Below are 17,282 nucleotides of genomic sequence, written 5' to 3' on the forward strand. Positions count from 1 at the left end.
AATCCACATCTTGTTACACACAGAGCCCCTTTTCATATGTGGAGAATGCTTCAGCCTTGCAAAAGTGAGGAGCTGAAGCAGGCGCTCCCCAGCGGCGAAGCCAACCGGCTGCTTCGCACTTAATGCAGATTTTTAGTGGGGAGGCAGCAACAGCCAGGCTGGGCACTAACGGCCACTCCGTCACCGCCAGCACCGTGGAAGGCATGCTCCTGCCGCCAGGCTGGGCGCTAACGGCTGCTCCATCACCACCAGCACCGTGGAAGGCGTGCTCCTGCGCACTGGAGCGGGCGGCAGCGTGCAGCCCCTTCTGCTCGGGCAGCCTCCCTAGTGAGTGCATCCCTGTGGCACCGGGCACCTTCCAGCACGGCGTTAAACAGCGCGGCTCACATCTGTCGCCTGTTTTGTTTTCCACATCCGTCCCCAGAGGGAGAAGTGTGTACACTGGCATGACGCAGCCATGGCGGTGACAGCTGGGCTGTGCAATGGCACAGGCTTTTCTCCCCCACAACATGGACCGGTACTGGGGAGTCTGGGTGGAAAAACCGCAGCCCCTTAACCCTCCCTCTGCTCAGTGGAGGGTTTGGATGTAAAAAATACATGTGTGCGTGCACACATGCACATAGAAATGTAATATATACACACATACGTGGTGCATTATGCGTAAGGGACATAAATTTACGCAGACAGATTGCTCTTCGTTTATGCTAACGGGGGTCAGAATATGCCTAACCCCGAGAGCAGAAGGTGGTGGTGTTTGTAATGGCCTTTTGTTCTCAGAGGAGATCATTCTCCAGGCTGGGCCCCAGGAAAGGCCAGTCCCCAGCGCAGATGAATGCTGCCGTCGCTGCCAGGGTTACGTGATGGCAGAGACGTGAAGCTGTTGACCGTGGTCTTCATCCAAAAATTCCAGCTGGATTTTAAATATCTCTAAATCGCAAGGCTTTTGAGTATCTCAGAGATACAGCCCAGGATGTTGATTGTATCGGAAATCAGCTGAGGAAAGAAGCCTTAGACAAAAATCTTACAGCTGTACACTTCAGAAATGGCTGAAGCACTCTATATACAGAGGATCTGGTAATCTGGACTCCAGATCAGTGTTTGCAGTTATGGTTTTATATGAGCTATTCTGCTTGCTTCCAGAAACGATTTATGAGGCCAAACAATAGGAGAACTGGCTCCTAAAAGGATCTTGATTCTCGAGTTGTAGAAATACAACAAAATATTACAGATTTAGTGTTAGTACTTCCCCGGAAATGCAAAAAGAAATTAAAAAGAAAGAGAACAGTTATCATAAATACCAGTTTGGTTTATTCAAGCATTCAAAGCTGGCTGCTGTTAACAATTGCCCTGGAATACAGTCAGTGATCACATGAGATATGGGGGACATTTTTATGGGCATCATGTGCTTGGGAGAGGAGCAAGTCCTGTCTCTGTGCTGGGTGCTGAAATCAGAGCATCACAGACTCTCCAGCTCACACTTGGGGATGGGGAAAGCAAGCACATAATCTCCTTGAGAAAGTGTAACACTGAGACTGTTATTTCTAAAGTGCTGTAAACATCAATGGTGTTTGATAAATGGGTACATAAAGCAAAACTAGATAAAGGCAAGGCTCCTACCTTGAATGTGTACTCTGGGTTCAGTTCACTGTAACACACTCACTTCTCATTCAAACACAGGGATGCATCCCTGTGCTTTACTCAAGCCAAACTTCACTTTTTATACCCCATTCTCCATGGCAGATGCCTCGCTTGGTCCCCAGCATGGAATGGCACTGGGCAGGACCAGGGTCCCCAGGTAGCTGTGCTGCCCACCCCAGCCCTGCAGGGCCAGAGGCAGCTGACCAGGGCGCTCCGGCTGCGCCCGCCTTGCGCTAAACAAAAGAACAGGTTGGAAATGGAGCCTGGCAATAAAGAGGGTTTAATTTCCTTTGTCTCAGTCTTGGCTTTATTCCTGTCCCCCCCATTTGCACACTTTTTCTTTCCCCTTGAGTACAGAAGGGGCATGCCCCCATCCCTCCGCCAAGGGTTTATTCTGGAGGAAGCAGTTTAGGTTGCCATCATGTTTTACAGGGAAACGTAGTTTATAAATACAGCGGTGCCCAGTGCTACGAGGAAACATTTTATCAGAGAGCCTCGAACTGATGATTCAATTATTTTTCAATAAAACATCAGGGGAATGCACAAACAGCTGCTCGCATCCTTCCACACAGCAAGTCAAACTTCAAGGGGAACAATAGCTGGCGAAAGGGGAGCCATCGTGGAGGCGGTGACAATGGGTTTCCTTACTCGGGGCTTTGTTTGATTTCCCCGTCTCAGTTTTGAACTCCCTCCGCCGGAGAAAGGCGAGGGGGTAGGATGGGGAGAGGGGGAAGCAGGCAGAGGGGAAGGAGGGTCAGTGGGAGTTAAAGCCTTTTGCAGCCTTTCTCTCCCATTCATGTGGTAATTGGGTGTCAAGCAGAGATCAGTAAGATGGAGCCCGGCCTCTGTGCCCGGGTTAAACTGCAGCAGAAAGAAAGCGGGAGCTGAACCGATGGAGGCCTGAATGTCATTAGGGCGGGAGGAAGCCCCTCTCCCCTAGGAGCCCTTCTGCCGGGGTGCTGGGCTGGGGGGGCCGCTTCCCATTCAGGGCATCCCTGAAAGCAACCAGACAAAGCGGGAGGGCGCCTGAACAATGCCGAACCCCCAGCTCTACCTTCAATAGGGAGCTCTAAACAGGCGTTTAACCTTCAGAATAGCTGAAAGTGATACTCAAAGCTGAGGAGGTGGCTGGCCCGCGCTGTTAGCCTCTTCCTGCGGCCGAACCGGAGGCCACTTGGATGGCCAGAGGTGAGGAGGGAGGCTCTGGCCGCCCTTGCTTCCTCAGCCCCTTTGGCACCGTGCTGGTGATGTGCTGGGCTCCGTGCGGGTCATGGGAGCTGTCACCTCCAGGGCAGGATTAGGCCCCAACCCCCACTTGGTCTGGCAAGATGCTGGTGTCCCTGGGAAGGGCTGCTCAGCACCCCCAAGGACAGGGCTAGAGGAAGGCAGGGCCATACCGAGTAGGGGGATGTGGCATAGCAGGGGCCGTACCCCACTTCACAAGCCTGGGATCATTTGGCAAGGGGCCTGGGGAGGTCTGGGAAATGACCCTTTCCTGAGCCGGGGGATGTCCTGGCCTCAGGCGGTCACCATTGCCTGCGGCTCCTGGGTTGCCAGCCTGTACTGCATGACCCCAACTGCCCAAAACTCTCCCAGAGCCTGGCCTGGCATCACTTGTGCCTATAGGTGTGTTTTTTAATTAACCAGGAGAACAGAGGATCAAATCCAGGGTTATTTTGGAAGGTGGGATTTGCCACTGAAATGAGCCAAGTGCAAAAAGAGCAGAGCAGGACCCGACCCCTGCTCCCTGAGCCTCACGCCACTGCACAGCCCAGCCATCCCATGCTGTTCAGAAGCTAAGCAGCAAACAGCCCTAAAGACATTCAATTCCCTAGTGAAACCTCTCTGCTTTAAGGAAGAAAGCTGCTGTCCCTTCCCTCTACACGCAGGATGAGGAGAGGCGGCGCTCCCCGCAGACCATCATTTTGGAGGAATCCCCTGCAACACTGCCCCTTCAAACTGGAGGGGGAGAAGCCATCCCTGGCCCTGCTGCCGGTTACACAGGAACCGCTCAGGGGAATCGCATATTTCCATTTCTAAAGAGCGCACCAAAGGATAGCCCCTTCTTTAGTCCAGAATATTTCCTTGTCGCTGCTTAAAGGCAAAGGTAGCTCGCCAGCCTGCGGAGGAGTGGGTGGCTGTCATTGTTTGGGAAGACTCCAGCATGCCAAGAGTGACAGGAGGAGGCTGGAGCGATGCAGCATTAAGATTGTCACAGACTTTCTCAGCAGCAGTAATTTCACTCAGAAAGGTCCTGAGCAGCTTGCAAAGCCCCAGCCTGCATTTAGGCTAAAATACGGTCTGGTTTTACACACCAAGCATGGCCTGGCTGAGCCAGACCTAGACCTGGAAAGAGATGCTGAGTGGAAAGCAAGCTGCAGCATTATTTTTCTTGATATTGTCACCGTCCAGGATGCAAGGTCTGGGAGAAGCAGTCATCTCCGTAGTGAAAAGTACATTTGTTTTGTAAAGCTCTTTGGCTTTGCTTAAATTAATAGGCTAATAATAACCCAGGAAAGGATTTTAATGTTTTCTTAACCTTATGCAAACAGCTTTTAAAGTATTTTAATTAAAAAAGAATAATACCTTGTACTTTATATATAGTACTTTTATCTATATGCAGCTGTTGAGCCAGACTAGCGTATTGATCAAAGGAGAGAGATGTCTTGCAAGGTGTCTCTAATTACAGAAAGAGGATTCAATTAGCTTCTTTCTTAAAGTCAACAAATAAAAAGAAATTGAAAAAAAATCAGACTATGCTTAAGCACTGGCTACTTCTAGCCAAACACCTTTCTGCTGGAAGCATTTTGTCCCAGCATTGATCCCAGGCTCGGTACCGCACTTGCACTTGTATTCCTGGTCCAAGAGCTTGAGGGATGCTTGCACCTAGGCTTTGTTCTTCCAGAGGAGCCAGGACTTTAAAAAGGCCCTGGGATTTCAACCCAGAGCTGACAGCCAGCGGAAAAACTCTTAATTGGTGTAGCTGAGTTTTGCGGGGAGTCTCAAAGCATCGCCAAGTGCGACACAATCCTCCTCAGTAAGGACAAACAGCGCAAACAGTGAGTTGTCCCGGGCCACCGGATCTCCAGTGGGGACCAGAGCCGCTACTTTTAACCCTCCCAGTGCTGCAGCGCTGCCAGCATCATCACCAGGCAGGGTGGCTCCTTGCAGCATAACTCACAGCTGTGAGCACTCCTTCACGGGGGTCCCCTCTCCCTGGGAAATCTGGCACGGAGCCAAGTCTGTGTGGCACGTGCATGCCCCAGCCCTCTGGCACAGCACCATGCTCCATCGGTACCACTGAGCTCTGCAGGTCTCCTCCATTGAAGGCCTGCAGATCAGAGCCCTCCATGCGGTTTGCTGAGCTGTTTCCCAGCCATTCAGCATCCCCCATCCTGCCAGAAGAGGAGCTCTCCCCTCGGGGCAGGGGCGGGGGCCATCCTGCTCCTCTTGCCTGCACCCTGTAACTACAACCTTCTTCCTCCTCACAGCCGGCTGGGAATGCAGGGCTTGGGGTGAGCTCCCAGCCATGCTCCGGCCATGTCCCAGCCCCTCGGCTGTGTCAGCACCAGCAAGGGCTAAATCCTGCTCCTTGCATGGGCCTCAGCTGTGCTGGTAATACCCATCCATCTCCAAAACCCAACAATACAAGCTGGTATCCACTTGCTTGGGCTTACTTGCAAATAAATAACAGCCATACTTCCACAAGCTTCCAAAGCTATTTGCATCTGGTGCCCTGAATGCAGAATTTGCCTGGCTTTTTGAACCTGACCTGCTGTCAGACAGATGGAAACACAGCGCTGGGCCTTGCCCCGCAGCCCCTCTCCCTCCAGAGCAGCTTTGCGTGCAGGGCAGCACAGCCAGCTCCAGGAAGGGAGCGCACCTGTATCCTCCCGTCATCACTTCAGACCATTCATCTCCAGATGGCAACTCCCAGGGCTAGCATCGGGGAGCCCAAGCTTCCACCTGTTCCCTTCAGCAGAGGGCTGGGGGAGGCCAGGCGTTCAGGATGCTGCCCACCACCTACCTGGCACAACGAGGTGACCTCAGTGCCGCCAAAGGTCCACCAGGCACAGGCTGTGGTCAGGAACCTGAGTGAATGGGAATGCCAGTGCCTGGGATCGCCCCTGGCCTCACACCCAGCACAAGCATCTGTACCTGAAACCTCCTCTCCACCCCAGGCAGGGTCTGACCTATCCCCTGCATGGGTAACCCCCAGCTCCCAGCACCCTATGCTGCCCCTCCCCGCTTCCCAGGGCTCCGAACCCCCTGGGGGGCTGTGAGACCCCAGGGGAGCCCCTGAAGACGTCCTCCCTGAGGCAAGACGTTTGCCGAGCTCAGCCTGCCCTCCACCGGCAGCTGCGAGCGGAACAGTGTCCGAAAGTGGGACTGGAGCATCTGCAGGGGTGGCATCCATCACTGTACACCCTGCACCAGCCCCTGAGGCCAGGGACACCCCCAGGCCCCCACATATGACCCCCACACCGGCAAAGCCACCTCATTTGCAGGCTGAGCCCCACGGGCACTGTAGGGCTGTGGGGACGAGGCCTGTTTTCCACTGAGCTGGGGGCTGCTTTAGGACAGGGGCTGTCCCAGGAGCTGTGCCCTTCCAGGAGCAGTGGTGGAGCACACTGCTCCCATCCTCACCTGGAGCTGGCTGCAGAGCCCTGACACAGATCCGAGCTGGGGCATGCCCAGAGTCACTGCGTCCAAGAGACTGAAAAACTAAAATTGAAGCTTTTAGCTTAGAGATGCTGGAGAAGCCAGCAGTTTGAAGGTGTCCAGAGGTGCATTTGGTATAGATGTGGATTTCCAGCACTTTGCCCACAGTGTGTCCCACCAGGCAACACACTTCACCCTGGCTCATGCAAGACATTTCTCCCTGGTACACATGTGCCACGCAGGAGCTGGTTTCTCCTGTCCCCAGGGTTGGATGCAGTGGGTCTAAAAGACGGTTGTAGGAGTGAGCGAACGGCAATGACTACCAAAAAATTTGTCTGCGAGGGTAGAAATGAAGTGGGAGCTTAAGCGTGGCCAAACAGAGAGAAGCAGCAGGAAAAGGAAATTGGGAACAGGAGGGGCAAAAGAGCCAGATGTGCCAGGACAAACAGGGAGAACTGAGACAGGACAAACTGCGATGGCAACACTTGAGTACAGGACCAGGAGAAGGGGTGAGCGGGGAGTTGGTGGAGGGGTCTGGGAAGGGTCTCATCAGTAGGTTGTTTTCACACAGTCATCAAACCCAGCAGTAAGGGGCTTGGCTTTCCCCTGCTCCAAGACAAGCTAAAGTCTGCCCAGGGAGGTCACACTTTGGAGTGGCAGTTCCCACTTCCCAAACTGGCAGAGTCCCTCACCTCCCCGCACAGAACAGGACTGCACAAGGAAAAGGTAGCAAACTCCAGCATAGCCCATACTCGCATTTAATAGTGAGGACAGGACAGACTGGGGCAGGCAGGTACGTTGGTGCAGAAGCACAGCTAGAAGAGCAGACACACCCTGCCCTCACGAAAGACAGACGTCATTTTAGGGATTAACCCTGCTAAAAGCATAAACCCAAATAATTAAAAAAAAAAAAAAAGAGAGAGAGAATAATAAATCCCAACCCATAGTTTTGTCTGGAACAGAGGTTTCTGCACGGTCTCCGAGGAATGGAATCAGACATTGCTGCTAAGGCTGTTTCACGTCAGACAATGTGGGGAATTCACATAGCGAAGTCAGGTGTTCAACATGGACATTTCAGTTCAGGACCCGTATCCTGCAGTGGAGATGGGAAGGGATGCGGAGCACATGAAGTCAGGCTTTCACAGAGACCACCCTCTGGAGGACTTTCTCTCCCCTAGGCAAGTTGCCTCCCATGTTCAGGGCACAGATATCACAGCAGGAAGTCCCCAAGAGCTGCTCCATGGTGCTGAGTACGTCTAAGCAAAGGCAAACCAGGCCCTTCATCCCCACTCTCCCACCTGCTTTCTGCAAGGAAGAAGGTGCACAAAACAAGGCTGCATCCACAAAAGGTGGAAGTAAGAGACCCAGAGAAGTGTCTACAAGATAGTGGGGTTCACTCATGTCCTTCACTAGGAAGCAAGGCCACAAGGACATACGTGGTTGCATCCACACTGGAAGAGGAGAATCAGTCCCAGATGAGTGTCCTGTCTCCCTGTGAGAGAAAAGGGCTCCCCAAGAGAGGACAGGTCTGGGCTATCCCTCCACCTACTGCACAAACCCGGGACACATTCAAAAGTACAGACAATAAATTAAGATTGAAAAAAAAAAAAAAAGTCAGCGTGTATAATATATATATATATATAATGTAACGTGCGTGTGATTGTGAAAAATAGAAATGTCATCCCCAGGAGAGAGCAAGGCACAACAGAAACACATCCCTGTCCCTCTCCTGAGCCCAGCACTACCCTGCTCCCGATTCACAGCAGAACCACACCAACGGGGCCATGCAGGGGGACAGGGGTTGCGCCTGGCACCCAGCTTCCCTCTGCCAAATGGGGCCTTGTGCCAAGGAGGAACTGGCTTCTTGATGGAGGAGTGGGGAAAAAGCCTAGCACTGGTCCCTTCATGACCTTCACGAGGAAGGGTTGCTGCAGGCAGGAAAAGGGAGGGAAAGACAGGAAAAGCAAAATGGAATAGCAGGGGCACCCCACACCTCCTCAACTGGCCAGAGCCCTGCCCCTCCCATGGCACAGACCACCACCGCTGTACCAAGTGGAAAGAAAATAAAGCCATAATAAGTCTATGCTTTGGTATGTAACCATCCCCCTCCCCTTGGTCCCCCCTGTGTTCCCCCCAACCATTATCTGTAAAACTTGTCAAATAAAATCTCTAGCGTGCCTTTATATTGCTTCCTGAACCTTTTCTTCCTCAGCGCCTGCCTTGCCCCCCTCTCCCCAGCAGGATTCAGGGAGGTGCCTTGCTTGAGCCCCACCGGTTACAGCTTCTGCTCTCCCGACTGGATCCTGCTGAACGCTGCCTGGTCCAGCGGCAGGTAGCAGCCCTGCCTGGAGTCCAGGAAGTACAGCCTGTCCTTCACCAGCGCGGGGTCGAAGCCCTGCTTCCGCAGCTCCATCTTCTGGAACTTGTAAGTGCCTGGAGTGGGGGGTCAAGAAGGAATGAGGGTTCACTGGCTGCACACACTCCCATGCCCACTGCACTTGTGCTGCCCCAGACCCAGCCTCACACCTGCCCACCTGCACAGCACCAGAGGACCTGGGTACAGGCTCCATGGGGCAGAGGGGCTCCATCCTGACCCTACCACAGACTGGGCTCCATCACCGTGTTTCCCCCCCAGGGGCTCCCACCAGTTCCGTGCCCAGTGCGAGCACACATGCCATGGCTCACTTGTCTTGGAGACTTCGTGCAAGAACCGTAGGAAGATGGGACGTGCGTACAACGGCAGGGCCTTTTTCAGCTTGCTGGCAAAGTCTTCTAGGTCACAGGAGTTCTCTGGGTCAGCGATGGCTGCCATTCCTGCCTTCCCTTCAATTCCTAAAAGGCAGAGAAGAAGGGAGAGCACTCAAGACAGACTGTTCCTGTAGCATCATCTCCCCCTTCCCCATACCAGCAAGGCCTCTGGTGCAGACCCGGCTTTGTACAGAAGTGCTGGCACATCCAGCTGTCAGCGGCTGTGTCACCGCCCTGCGGCTAAGGCTACTAGCGACACCCTGCGGTCATGGTCACCTCCTCCCAGAGGAGGCACTTGTAGCTGGTCCAGAAAAGACACAGGGCCCTTCCAAACCAGCCAGAATCAGACCAAAGCTTGAGAGAAGGGGGAACCCTCTGGATTCTGCTAGGCACATCCCCAGCAGCCTCTTCCCAGCTTGCCCACGGGGCGCCTCGGTCCAGCCTCTTGCAAAAGGACACGTCGATCCGGATGTGCAGGACACACTCACATTCAAGTGCCAGAGCCCTGCCTGCCTCCCCTGATTGTCCTCTTCCCTCTCAGCTACCTGGGATCTCCACCCCATAAACCACCACGTCCGTCAGGTTGAGGATGCGGCTCAGTGTCCCCTCCACCTCTGTGGTGGAGACGTTCTCCCCCTTCCAGCGGAACGTGTCCCCAGTGCGGTCCCGGAAGTACATGTAGCCGTATTTGTCCATCACCAGGACATCCCCTATAGGAAAGTCAGGAACAGGCGAAAAATGAGATGTCAGAGGAGCCAGGAGCAACCAAGCATCTCAGGGCAGTGCCATGAGCCTGGGACAGCCCCCACACCCAGGCACCCTTCTCCTCTGCTCTCAGCAGATGGAGGGGCCCTGCTTGCTTCACCTGTGAGATAGGCAGTGTCCCCTTTTGTAAACACGTCCCTGGCGATTTTCTTGTTGGTGGCCGACTGATTCAGGTAGCCGTCAAAGTGCTGCAAGGGGTTGCTCTTGACAATGCGTCCCACCAGCTGGCCCGGCTCCCCTGCAAGGAGAAAATAGGGGATGAAGGGGGGAAGCAATCACCCACACCCAAGCAAAAAGGGTGTCTAATGGGGGTGGCAGGGTTTAACTGAGCAGACTCAAACCTAGGAAAATTATCTAGAAGTATCAGGAAAGACTTGCACAGAGCTGAGGAGACTTCTACCTGTGGCTGCCCTCACCTGGTTTGCAGGAGATACAGACACCATCTGGCCCCCGGATCAGCTCCATGGTGTCTTCATCCACCCTCACCAAGCCGATGGGGTACACACCTGGTAGGATCCTGCTGTTGAAGCCACACGACCCAACCTAGGACAGGAAGAGCTCAGAGCTGTGGGAAGCAGGGACATCTCTCCTGCCCTGAGCCCACTGTGCACGCGCATCCAGGATACCACATAGCCACCAATGCACAACAGCCAAAACCCCTCCAGGCTGATGGCAACCCACGACAAGCCTCTTGGGACAAGAAACCAGGAGCAAACAGCCCATCTGGGTTTCCAACCCTGCTCAAGCCAGCAGGCACTCTGTGGGACATGGGAGGTTGGTTGGAGCCTTACGTTGTTATCAAAATTTCCCAGGCTGCAGTTGCACTCTGTAGCCCCATAGAACTCAGCCACCTGGGTGATACCAAAGCGGGCCATGAACTCCCGCCAGATGGAGGCACGCAGCCCGTTGCCCAATGCCATGCGCACCCGGTGCTGCCGCTCCACCTCCTGGTATGGCTGGTTCAGCAGGTAGCGGCAGATCTCCCCGATGTACTGCACAATCTGTGAGGGACGGAGAGGAAAGATTCACTAGGACCTGTCTGACAGGCCCCCAGTTGTTTGCGGTTCAGGGCAGGTAGGAATGGCACAACATGCCCCAAGTCCCCTAAAGAGGCCATGGTAAAACCCAGGAATCCTGCCAGCTCATTCAGTGCCTGCCCTCCCCTGGTTAACCCACTCCTCCAGGCCATGAAACTTATCCAAGATCTCCTGGCTAATGCTGGAGCCCGGGAAGGGCTTGGACACATGGAGTTACCACCCCAGGTGGGAAGGACACACCCCACCACCTTGGAAGGTGGTTTGGGATGGATGGGCAGAACCAGTCTGGGCCTCCCGCTCTTCCAGCAGCTGGGCTCTCCCCAGCACCACATAGATGCCCAGGCTCCGTTCCCCACTCCCAGATGGCCCCTTGCCTCATGACCTCACCGTGCAGTTGTATTTCACGCAGTCCTCCCAAAAGTGTGAGGCTGAGAACTTCTTGCGGATGACAACTGTCATGCCCTGCAGCAGGCACTGCCCGATCCCCACGATGTTCCCTGCGGGGAGGCAGGCAGGGGAGCCCTCAGTCCCCAGGCACCGCCAGCCCAGCCTGCCTGGGGAGAGGCCTGCCAGGGCAAGGTGGACACCACATGCTGGCTCACACCAGATGGGTGTTCAAAGCCCCCAGGACAACAGGCACCGGTGATGAGACATGTGGCAGTGAGATCTGGGGTGCTGCTTTGCACCTAGACATCCCATCACATCTCAGCCAGGCAGGCAGGCACCACTTCCCCTTCCCCCCTTGACTTTCCATGGGGACGCAGTAAGGAGCAGCTATACCAAAGCCAGGCTAGGAGCTGGGATAATGCCCCCCCGCCCACCTCCCAACTCCAAAGATCAGCCAGATCGATTCTTGGCTCGCAGGGGAAAAGTGGAAAGCCTCAGTCAGACACTGCCAGCAGCAGTTAGCTCCTCTTTGGCATGGAGACTGCTGCTACACCAGCCTTCAGCCTTCCCTGGGCTGGGCAGAGGGGAAGAGATGGCTCCAGCATGCAGGGCTCTGTACGGCACACATTACCTGCAGCGTGGTAGAGCGGGAGGCAGTCATACATCACATCGTCGGGCCTCATGCGAAAACCATAAAAAACCAAGCTGCACATGCGGAAGTACCTGGGGTGGGAGGGTGAAGAGGCACATCAGCAGCAGGGCCAGCGGCGCTGTGCTAGGACAGGGCAGAGCTCAGCCCCATCCTCCCCCAAGCCCATGTCCACGGCCTTACCGGCAATTCACCACAATGGCAGCCTTGGGCAGCCCTGTTGTCCCAGAGGTGTAGATGTAGAAGAGTTTATCTGGAAAGCAATGAGGAGACAACGTCATATACCCAACCTAGGAGCTGGCTGAACCTGGAGAGGGGGACAAGTGACATTTACACACTCTGCTTGTGCCAGTTGAGTCAAAACTTTGTTATGTGACAGCACCAAGAACATGCTGGGTTTACCCTGGGCAGATCAGGTGGTCTGTTGGACACATGGAGGGCACAACAGGATACTGCTCCATGCAGGGCTGGGCTTCAGGCACCAGCGTAAGACCCATCCCAAACACCTCATGCCCTGCTGCAGACATCTGCAATCAGCATCCCAAGCAGATGTTCTTGCCAATGTTGAACCAGCTGATTCACAAAAGCACCGCCACGAGTCTGGCCCCCAAGAGCTGACCACGTACCAAGAAAGCCCTTATCAGGGGGGGTTGGCTGGTGCCCCTGGGCCATTTTCAGGAGGGGATCCAGGTGTTTCGCACCAGGAAGCACAGACTTGGGGCTTCCTTCCCCAGACCAGAAGAGATGGATAGATTTCTCCAGGGAGGGCTGCACTTCCTGCATCGCTGAAAAAGCAAAAGAGGGGAGATGGAGAAAAACCACAGGGTGGTTACAGCACAGAGATTCCCTGCCCTCCCAGACGGTCTCAGGGAGACGCTGCCCCAGGTAGCAGTACCCTCACTGTACTTGGCAGACCCCAAAGGGCCGACAACCATCCCAGGCAGATGTTGTTCCCATGACTAACAGCTACTGGGGCCACAGCCCAGGCCTCTTTAGGGACCAGAAGATCCTGTTCTCCACCTCTCCCCAGCCAAAACCTCTTTGGTGCCAAGAGGTCTGTTGACACCATCAACCTCAGAGGCGTGGACTGAAACACGAGGATCTGGAGCCAAGGTGTTGCAGGGATGTGGCTAAGAGCCACAGAGAGCAAGGGGAGGCTCAGCCCATGCAGCAGGGCAGGCTCAGCCCAGAGGATGGACCTGAGAGGCACAAGCAATGATCCTCACACCCAGGCTGGCCTGCTTGGGAGCCAGACAGCACTGAACTCCAGATCCTGCCCGCTGTCCAAAGGGATCAAGAAGAAAAAAAACAACCAACAAACAAATCCAATTCCTGGATAATTCAACTGTCCACTCTTCTAGATCCCTGCTCTGTGGTGGGCAGGAAAGGAACACTAAATCCATAGACACCCCCATCTACAGTCCAATGCACCCCGATGCATCTGCCTGCCCCTCACCTTCCATCATCTCCACTCCAAAAACCACAGCCTTGGAGTTGGAGATGGTGATGCAGTGCAGCAACGCCTCCATGCGCAGGTGAGAATTCACAAGGGCAGTCTCCACCCCAATCTTGGCCAAGCCAAGCCACAGCCCCACATACTGATTGCAGGACTCCATGAAAAGGGCCACCACGTCACCAGAGCGGAAGCCTTGGCCATAGAAGAAATTGGCCACGCGGTTGGAGTACTCATCCAGCTGCCGGAAGGTCCAGCTCTCGCCTGTGCCTTGGAAGATCAGTGCTGTCTTCTCTGGATACTTGCTTGCAGTCTTCTGGAAAATCTTGGCAATTGTGTTCTTCGCCTTCACATGCCTCCATACCTGCCACTTCACCCGCAGCAGGACCAGCCCCGTGCTGCCAAAGGAAGGGGAGCATGAGGGAAGCTGCTCAGTGACCCCTGCAAAACCACTTCCTCCAGCAAAGCCAGCAAAGCATGAGGACCTTTCTAGGAGCTGCAACAGCCCAGCACTGCTCCAGGCCCTATTCTAGCTCAGCAGCAGCTCTCTGTGCTTCCCTGAGCAGCAGGGACATAGGCAGAGCTCATCTACAAAAATGCTTATAGCCAGGAACGGATGGAGGCCAGGGAGAGATGTGCCCCAATCAAAGGGGCATCTTTGAGCCTCGGGTGCTCTCCAAGAGATGGCACCACTCCCTCCCCACAAATCCTTGCCAGGCTGGCACAGCCTGGTACCAGCTCAGAACTGACCCTGCACAAACACCTCGTGCCACGCCAGCATCTTTAGGGACAGGGTGAAGTACAAGGACAGTCATTAGACTTCAGAGCTCAGCTGAAATCTATCTTTCCCGTGAAAACTTTGCCCAAGAGTTTGGAGCCGCCCAGGCACAGCAGAGAGAGATCTCCTTCCAGCCAGTCTGGGTGCCAGCAGAAACCCAGGGCTGTGCAAGGAGCTGGGGACTGCACTCACAAACACACCGGGGCAGAGCAGTGGGCTGGGGGGAGGGTGGATGGTTGGTCCATCCCAGCCAGGACACCTACGTGACGTCCCTTCGTATCGTCTTGATGAATATGAGGAAGAAGTCCCATCCGCCAGATCCCAGGTAGAAGATGAAGAGAGCGGGGATGGCCTGGGCCCAGGACAGCTCCAGGCTGACCCTGAAGAACAGCAGCAGTGCCGCAAAAGCAGCCAGACGCAGCATCGTGGCCTGCAGAGGGAGAGAGAAACCACGGCCATCAACCCCCACACGCTGGACTTGGTGATAATGAACCCATGGGCGGGGGATGCATTAGCAGCCCCCAATTTCCTGGATGAGGTCCCTGAGTCATCACTCCTCTTGGTAGTGAGGACATAACCCAGTAGCCCAGAGCTCCCACAGATGTAACTTTATCAGACCTTGGAGATGGCCTCCAATTAAACCACCAGCACGGCACTGCTTGGTGCCAGTCGAGAGCCTGGCTATTCCCTCTTGGGGAGCCACATCCTGCACACGAGCCAGGGGCATGGCCACGCCTCAGCAGTGTCAGATGCAGGATAAAGTCACTTCATGGATGAGGGAGTGGAGTCATGGCAGGAGACCTTGTGCAGATGTTTGGCAGGCACCAAGGTGGTGCCAGGCAGGGCTGGCTCAGCCCCTCACTCCCAGCCTGGCAAGGCCCCGCTCCAAACTCCTCCCTACCCCAGGGACCCCCTGTCCTCATAACTGAGGTCTCTGAGGCCTCCAGCACCAGCTCTGCTGCACACCTGGCTCCGGGAAAGCCAGCATGGCTGGTGGGAGAGCACAGCTTCACCCACTTCCCAGCACAGCTCAGACAGGAACAGGGACAGGAAACTCAGTCCTTTGAGCACTGCTTGTGTTTGCAAACCCTCGTGTCGGCAGGCAGTTTCCTGGCCTGACTGTGCTGGAGACACGGCCAGAGCGGGTTGAGGATGATGGCAATCACAGGCATGCCCTGGCCAGGCTGGAGTGGGCAGAACAAGGGCTTTCACTGCTGCCAGGAGTGCCCAGACCCCTGCCCCATGGCCTGTGGACAGCAACAGAGTCTCTGGTACTTATCCCCTAAAACCAGTATCTCTGTCCCCATCCCAAACACACCCCAGATGTGGCTCTAAGACTCACAGGAGACTGTGATCTAGCAAAGGCTCTTTTTGGGTGACAGCATCAAGCAGAGGAAAGGGACAGCAACATGAGCCTCGCAGCTCAAGGGCTCCTAGATAAAACTGGTCCTTCCTGGCATGGACATAGGCTGAAGAGGAAGGAAATATTCATGTCATTTCCCTTTCCCTCTTCAAGGATTCCCTGCTCAGAAGCTGGCAGCCCTGAGTGGGCTGTGCCACAGCCGGCGGGGCCAGAAGCCACGCTTTTGGCTTTCCCTCTGCTCTGTGCAGTTCAGGGAGCCTCTGTGGATTTGGTACGAGACGCTGGCAGGGTGGCAGCCAAGGCAGCACCACGTGTCCCTGTGCCCTGGCATGTCACGCAGGCTGTCTCACCTCTGAGCCGTGCCACCTGCCACCGGCAGCAGGCTGGGATGCACCACAGCACAAGATGCTGCGGCTGGGTGAGGGCCTGGGGACATCCTCCCGCCCACAGCCTCTGCCTAGAGACCCCTGCCCGTGCCAGCAGTCTCTGAGCATTCTCCATCAAACAACCCCCAGGCCTGAGGTCCCACAGCACAGTCCCACAGCCTTTTAGCAGGGCAGGGCCCACTGCTTTTCCGCCTAGGAGCCTCTCTCTGCAGCTGAACAGGGCAACCCTCAGATCGCCAACAAACTACCATGGCTTGGCCGAGACCTGGGCCTTTCATTGCACACTGACACCAGCCAGCCAGCCGTGGAGAGCCAACAGCATCTCCCACCAGAAGGCAAGACAGACCCAGGCAGGCCCCTGTTATCCTGTTCACATCTCTGCCTCACACCGGCATGCCCGGTGCCTCCCGCAGAGAGACAACCAGTGCATTAGGAGAGATAACCGCTGCGAGATTGCAGAGATAACCGGTGCGTTACTGCCAGAGACCTCCAGCCCTGCCGTTACGGATTCAGGTCTTGTCTAGCTGCATCAGCACAGGGAAAATTAAGACCTGCCAGTAGCTCCACAGCCAGCGGGCAGGAAGGCAAACCACAGGGATCCATCACCCGGGGGCACAGAGACCCGAGGAGAGCCCGGGGAGCAGGTCACAGCGAGGGGGTGACAGGCAGGTGACCCGGCTCCAGGAAGCCCCCGCGCTAACGGTCAAGCTCCAGGGACCGGGAGATGCCCGGGGCACCTCTCCAGCGTGAACAGCTGGGGGGCACCTGTCCCCCCACCTGGCCCTGCGCAGCGTGGCGGGGGTGCGCCCACCGGTCCGGGGGACGGACAGCGCGGGTGAAACTGGGGGTGTCCCCCCCCCTTCCCTCTCCGTCCTTCCCCGGAGCCGGTGGCACACCCGCAGACGGGAGGGCGAGCGGCACAGCCCCTGCCCCACCCGATGGGGGCAGAGGGGCCGGGAGGGCCGCGCACCGGGACTGCAGCAGGGCCCCCCGCCCCGGCACGGCCCGGGGAGAGCCGGGGTCCGCGGGGCAGCCCTGCAGCCCGCTGAGACGGGCCCGGTGCCTCAAGAGGGGGCCGGGGGGCTGAGGGGCCCCGGTGCCGCCCGCAGGGCCTCGGCGACCCACGAGGAGACCGTGGGCCGCAGCGGCCTCGCCCGGCCGCCCGCGGGGAGGCAGCGTGGCCGCCGCGGCGGAGCCAGGGCGGCGCCGGGAGGTCACGGAGGGGAAGGACGGTGCCGCGCTCTTACCAGGCTCCTGGGCGTCCGCTGCGGCCCGGCCACCTGCACCGGGAGCGGGGCCGGGAGCGGGACGAGGCCCGCCCCGCCGCTGCGGCACGGGGCGGAGCGCACAGCGCGGCCCGCCGGGAGCTGTAGTCCCGCCCGGCGCCACCGGCCCGGCCCCGCGGCAGCGGGTGCG

General features: G+C 56.3%; 1 protein-coding gene across 2 annotated transcripts; it reads right to left on the reverse strand.

The window, feature by feature from the left end:
- Positions 1-7,042: 7,042 nt before the first annotated feature.
- Positions 7,043-17,265, reverse strand: SLC27A4 (solute carrier family 27 member 4). Of its 2 annotated transcripts, XM_055721009.1 has the most exons (14): positions 17,114-17,212; positions 15,460-15,586; positions 14,381-14,547; positions 13,343-13,737; positions 12,513-12,671; positions 12,070-12,139; positions 11,869-11,960; positions 11,238-11,347; positions 10,605-10,814; positions 10,230-10,356; positions 9,914-10,051; positions 9,594-9,758; positions 8,986-9,132; positions 7,043-8,733 (listed from the first exon to the last, which is right to left on the reverse strand). In XM_055721009.1, the coding sequence occupies exons 3-14, from the start codon at positions 14,539-14,541 to the stop codon at positions 8,576-8,578; spliced, it is 1,932 nt and encodes a 643-aa protein (XP_055576984.1). In that variant the 5' UTR covers positions 14,542-14,547; positions 15,460-15,586; positions 17,114-17,212; the 3' UTR covers positions 7,043-8,575. The 2 variants fall into 2 exon arrangements, with proteins under 2 accessions (XP_055576984.1, XP_005442129.2); XM_005442072.4 differs by lacking the exon at positions 15,460-15,586 and having other exon boundaries at positions 17,114-17,265.
- Between the last annotated feature and the right edge of the window lie 17 nt (positions 17,266-17,282).

Source organism: Falco cherrug, chromosome 9 (assembly GCF_023634085.1).
Source record: "Falco cherrug isolate bFalChe1 chromosome 9, bFalChe1.pri, whole genome shotgun sequence".
NCBI lineage: Eukaryota > Metazoa > Chordata > Aves > Falconiformes > Falconidae > Falco > Falco cherrug.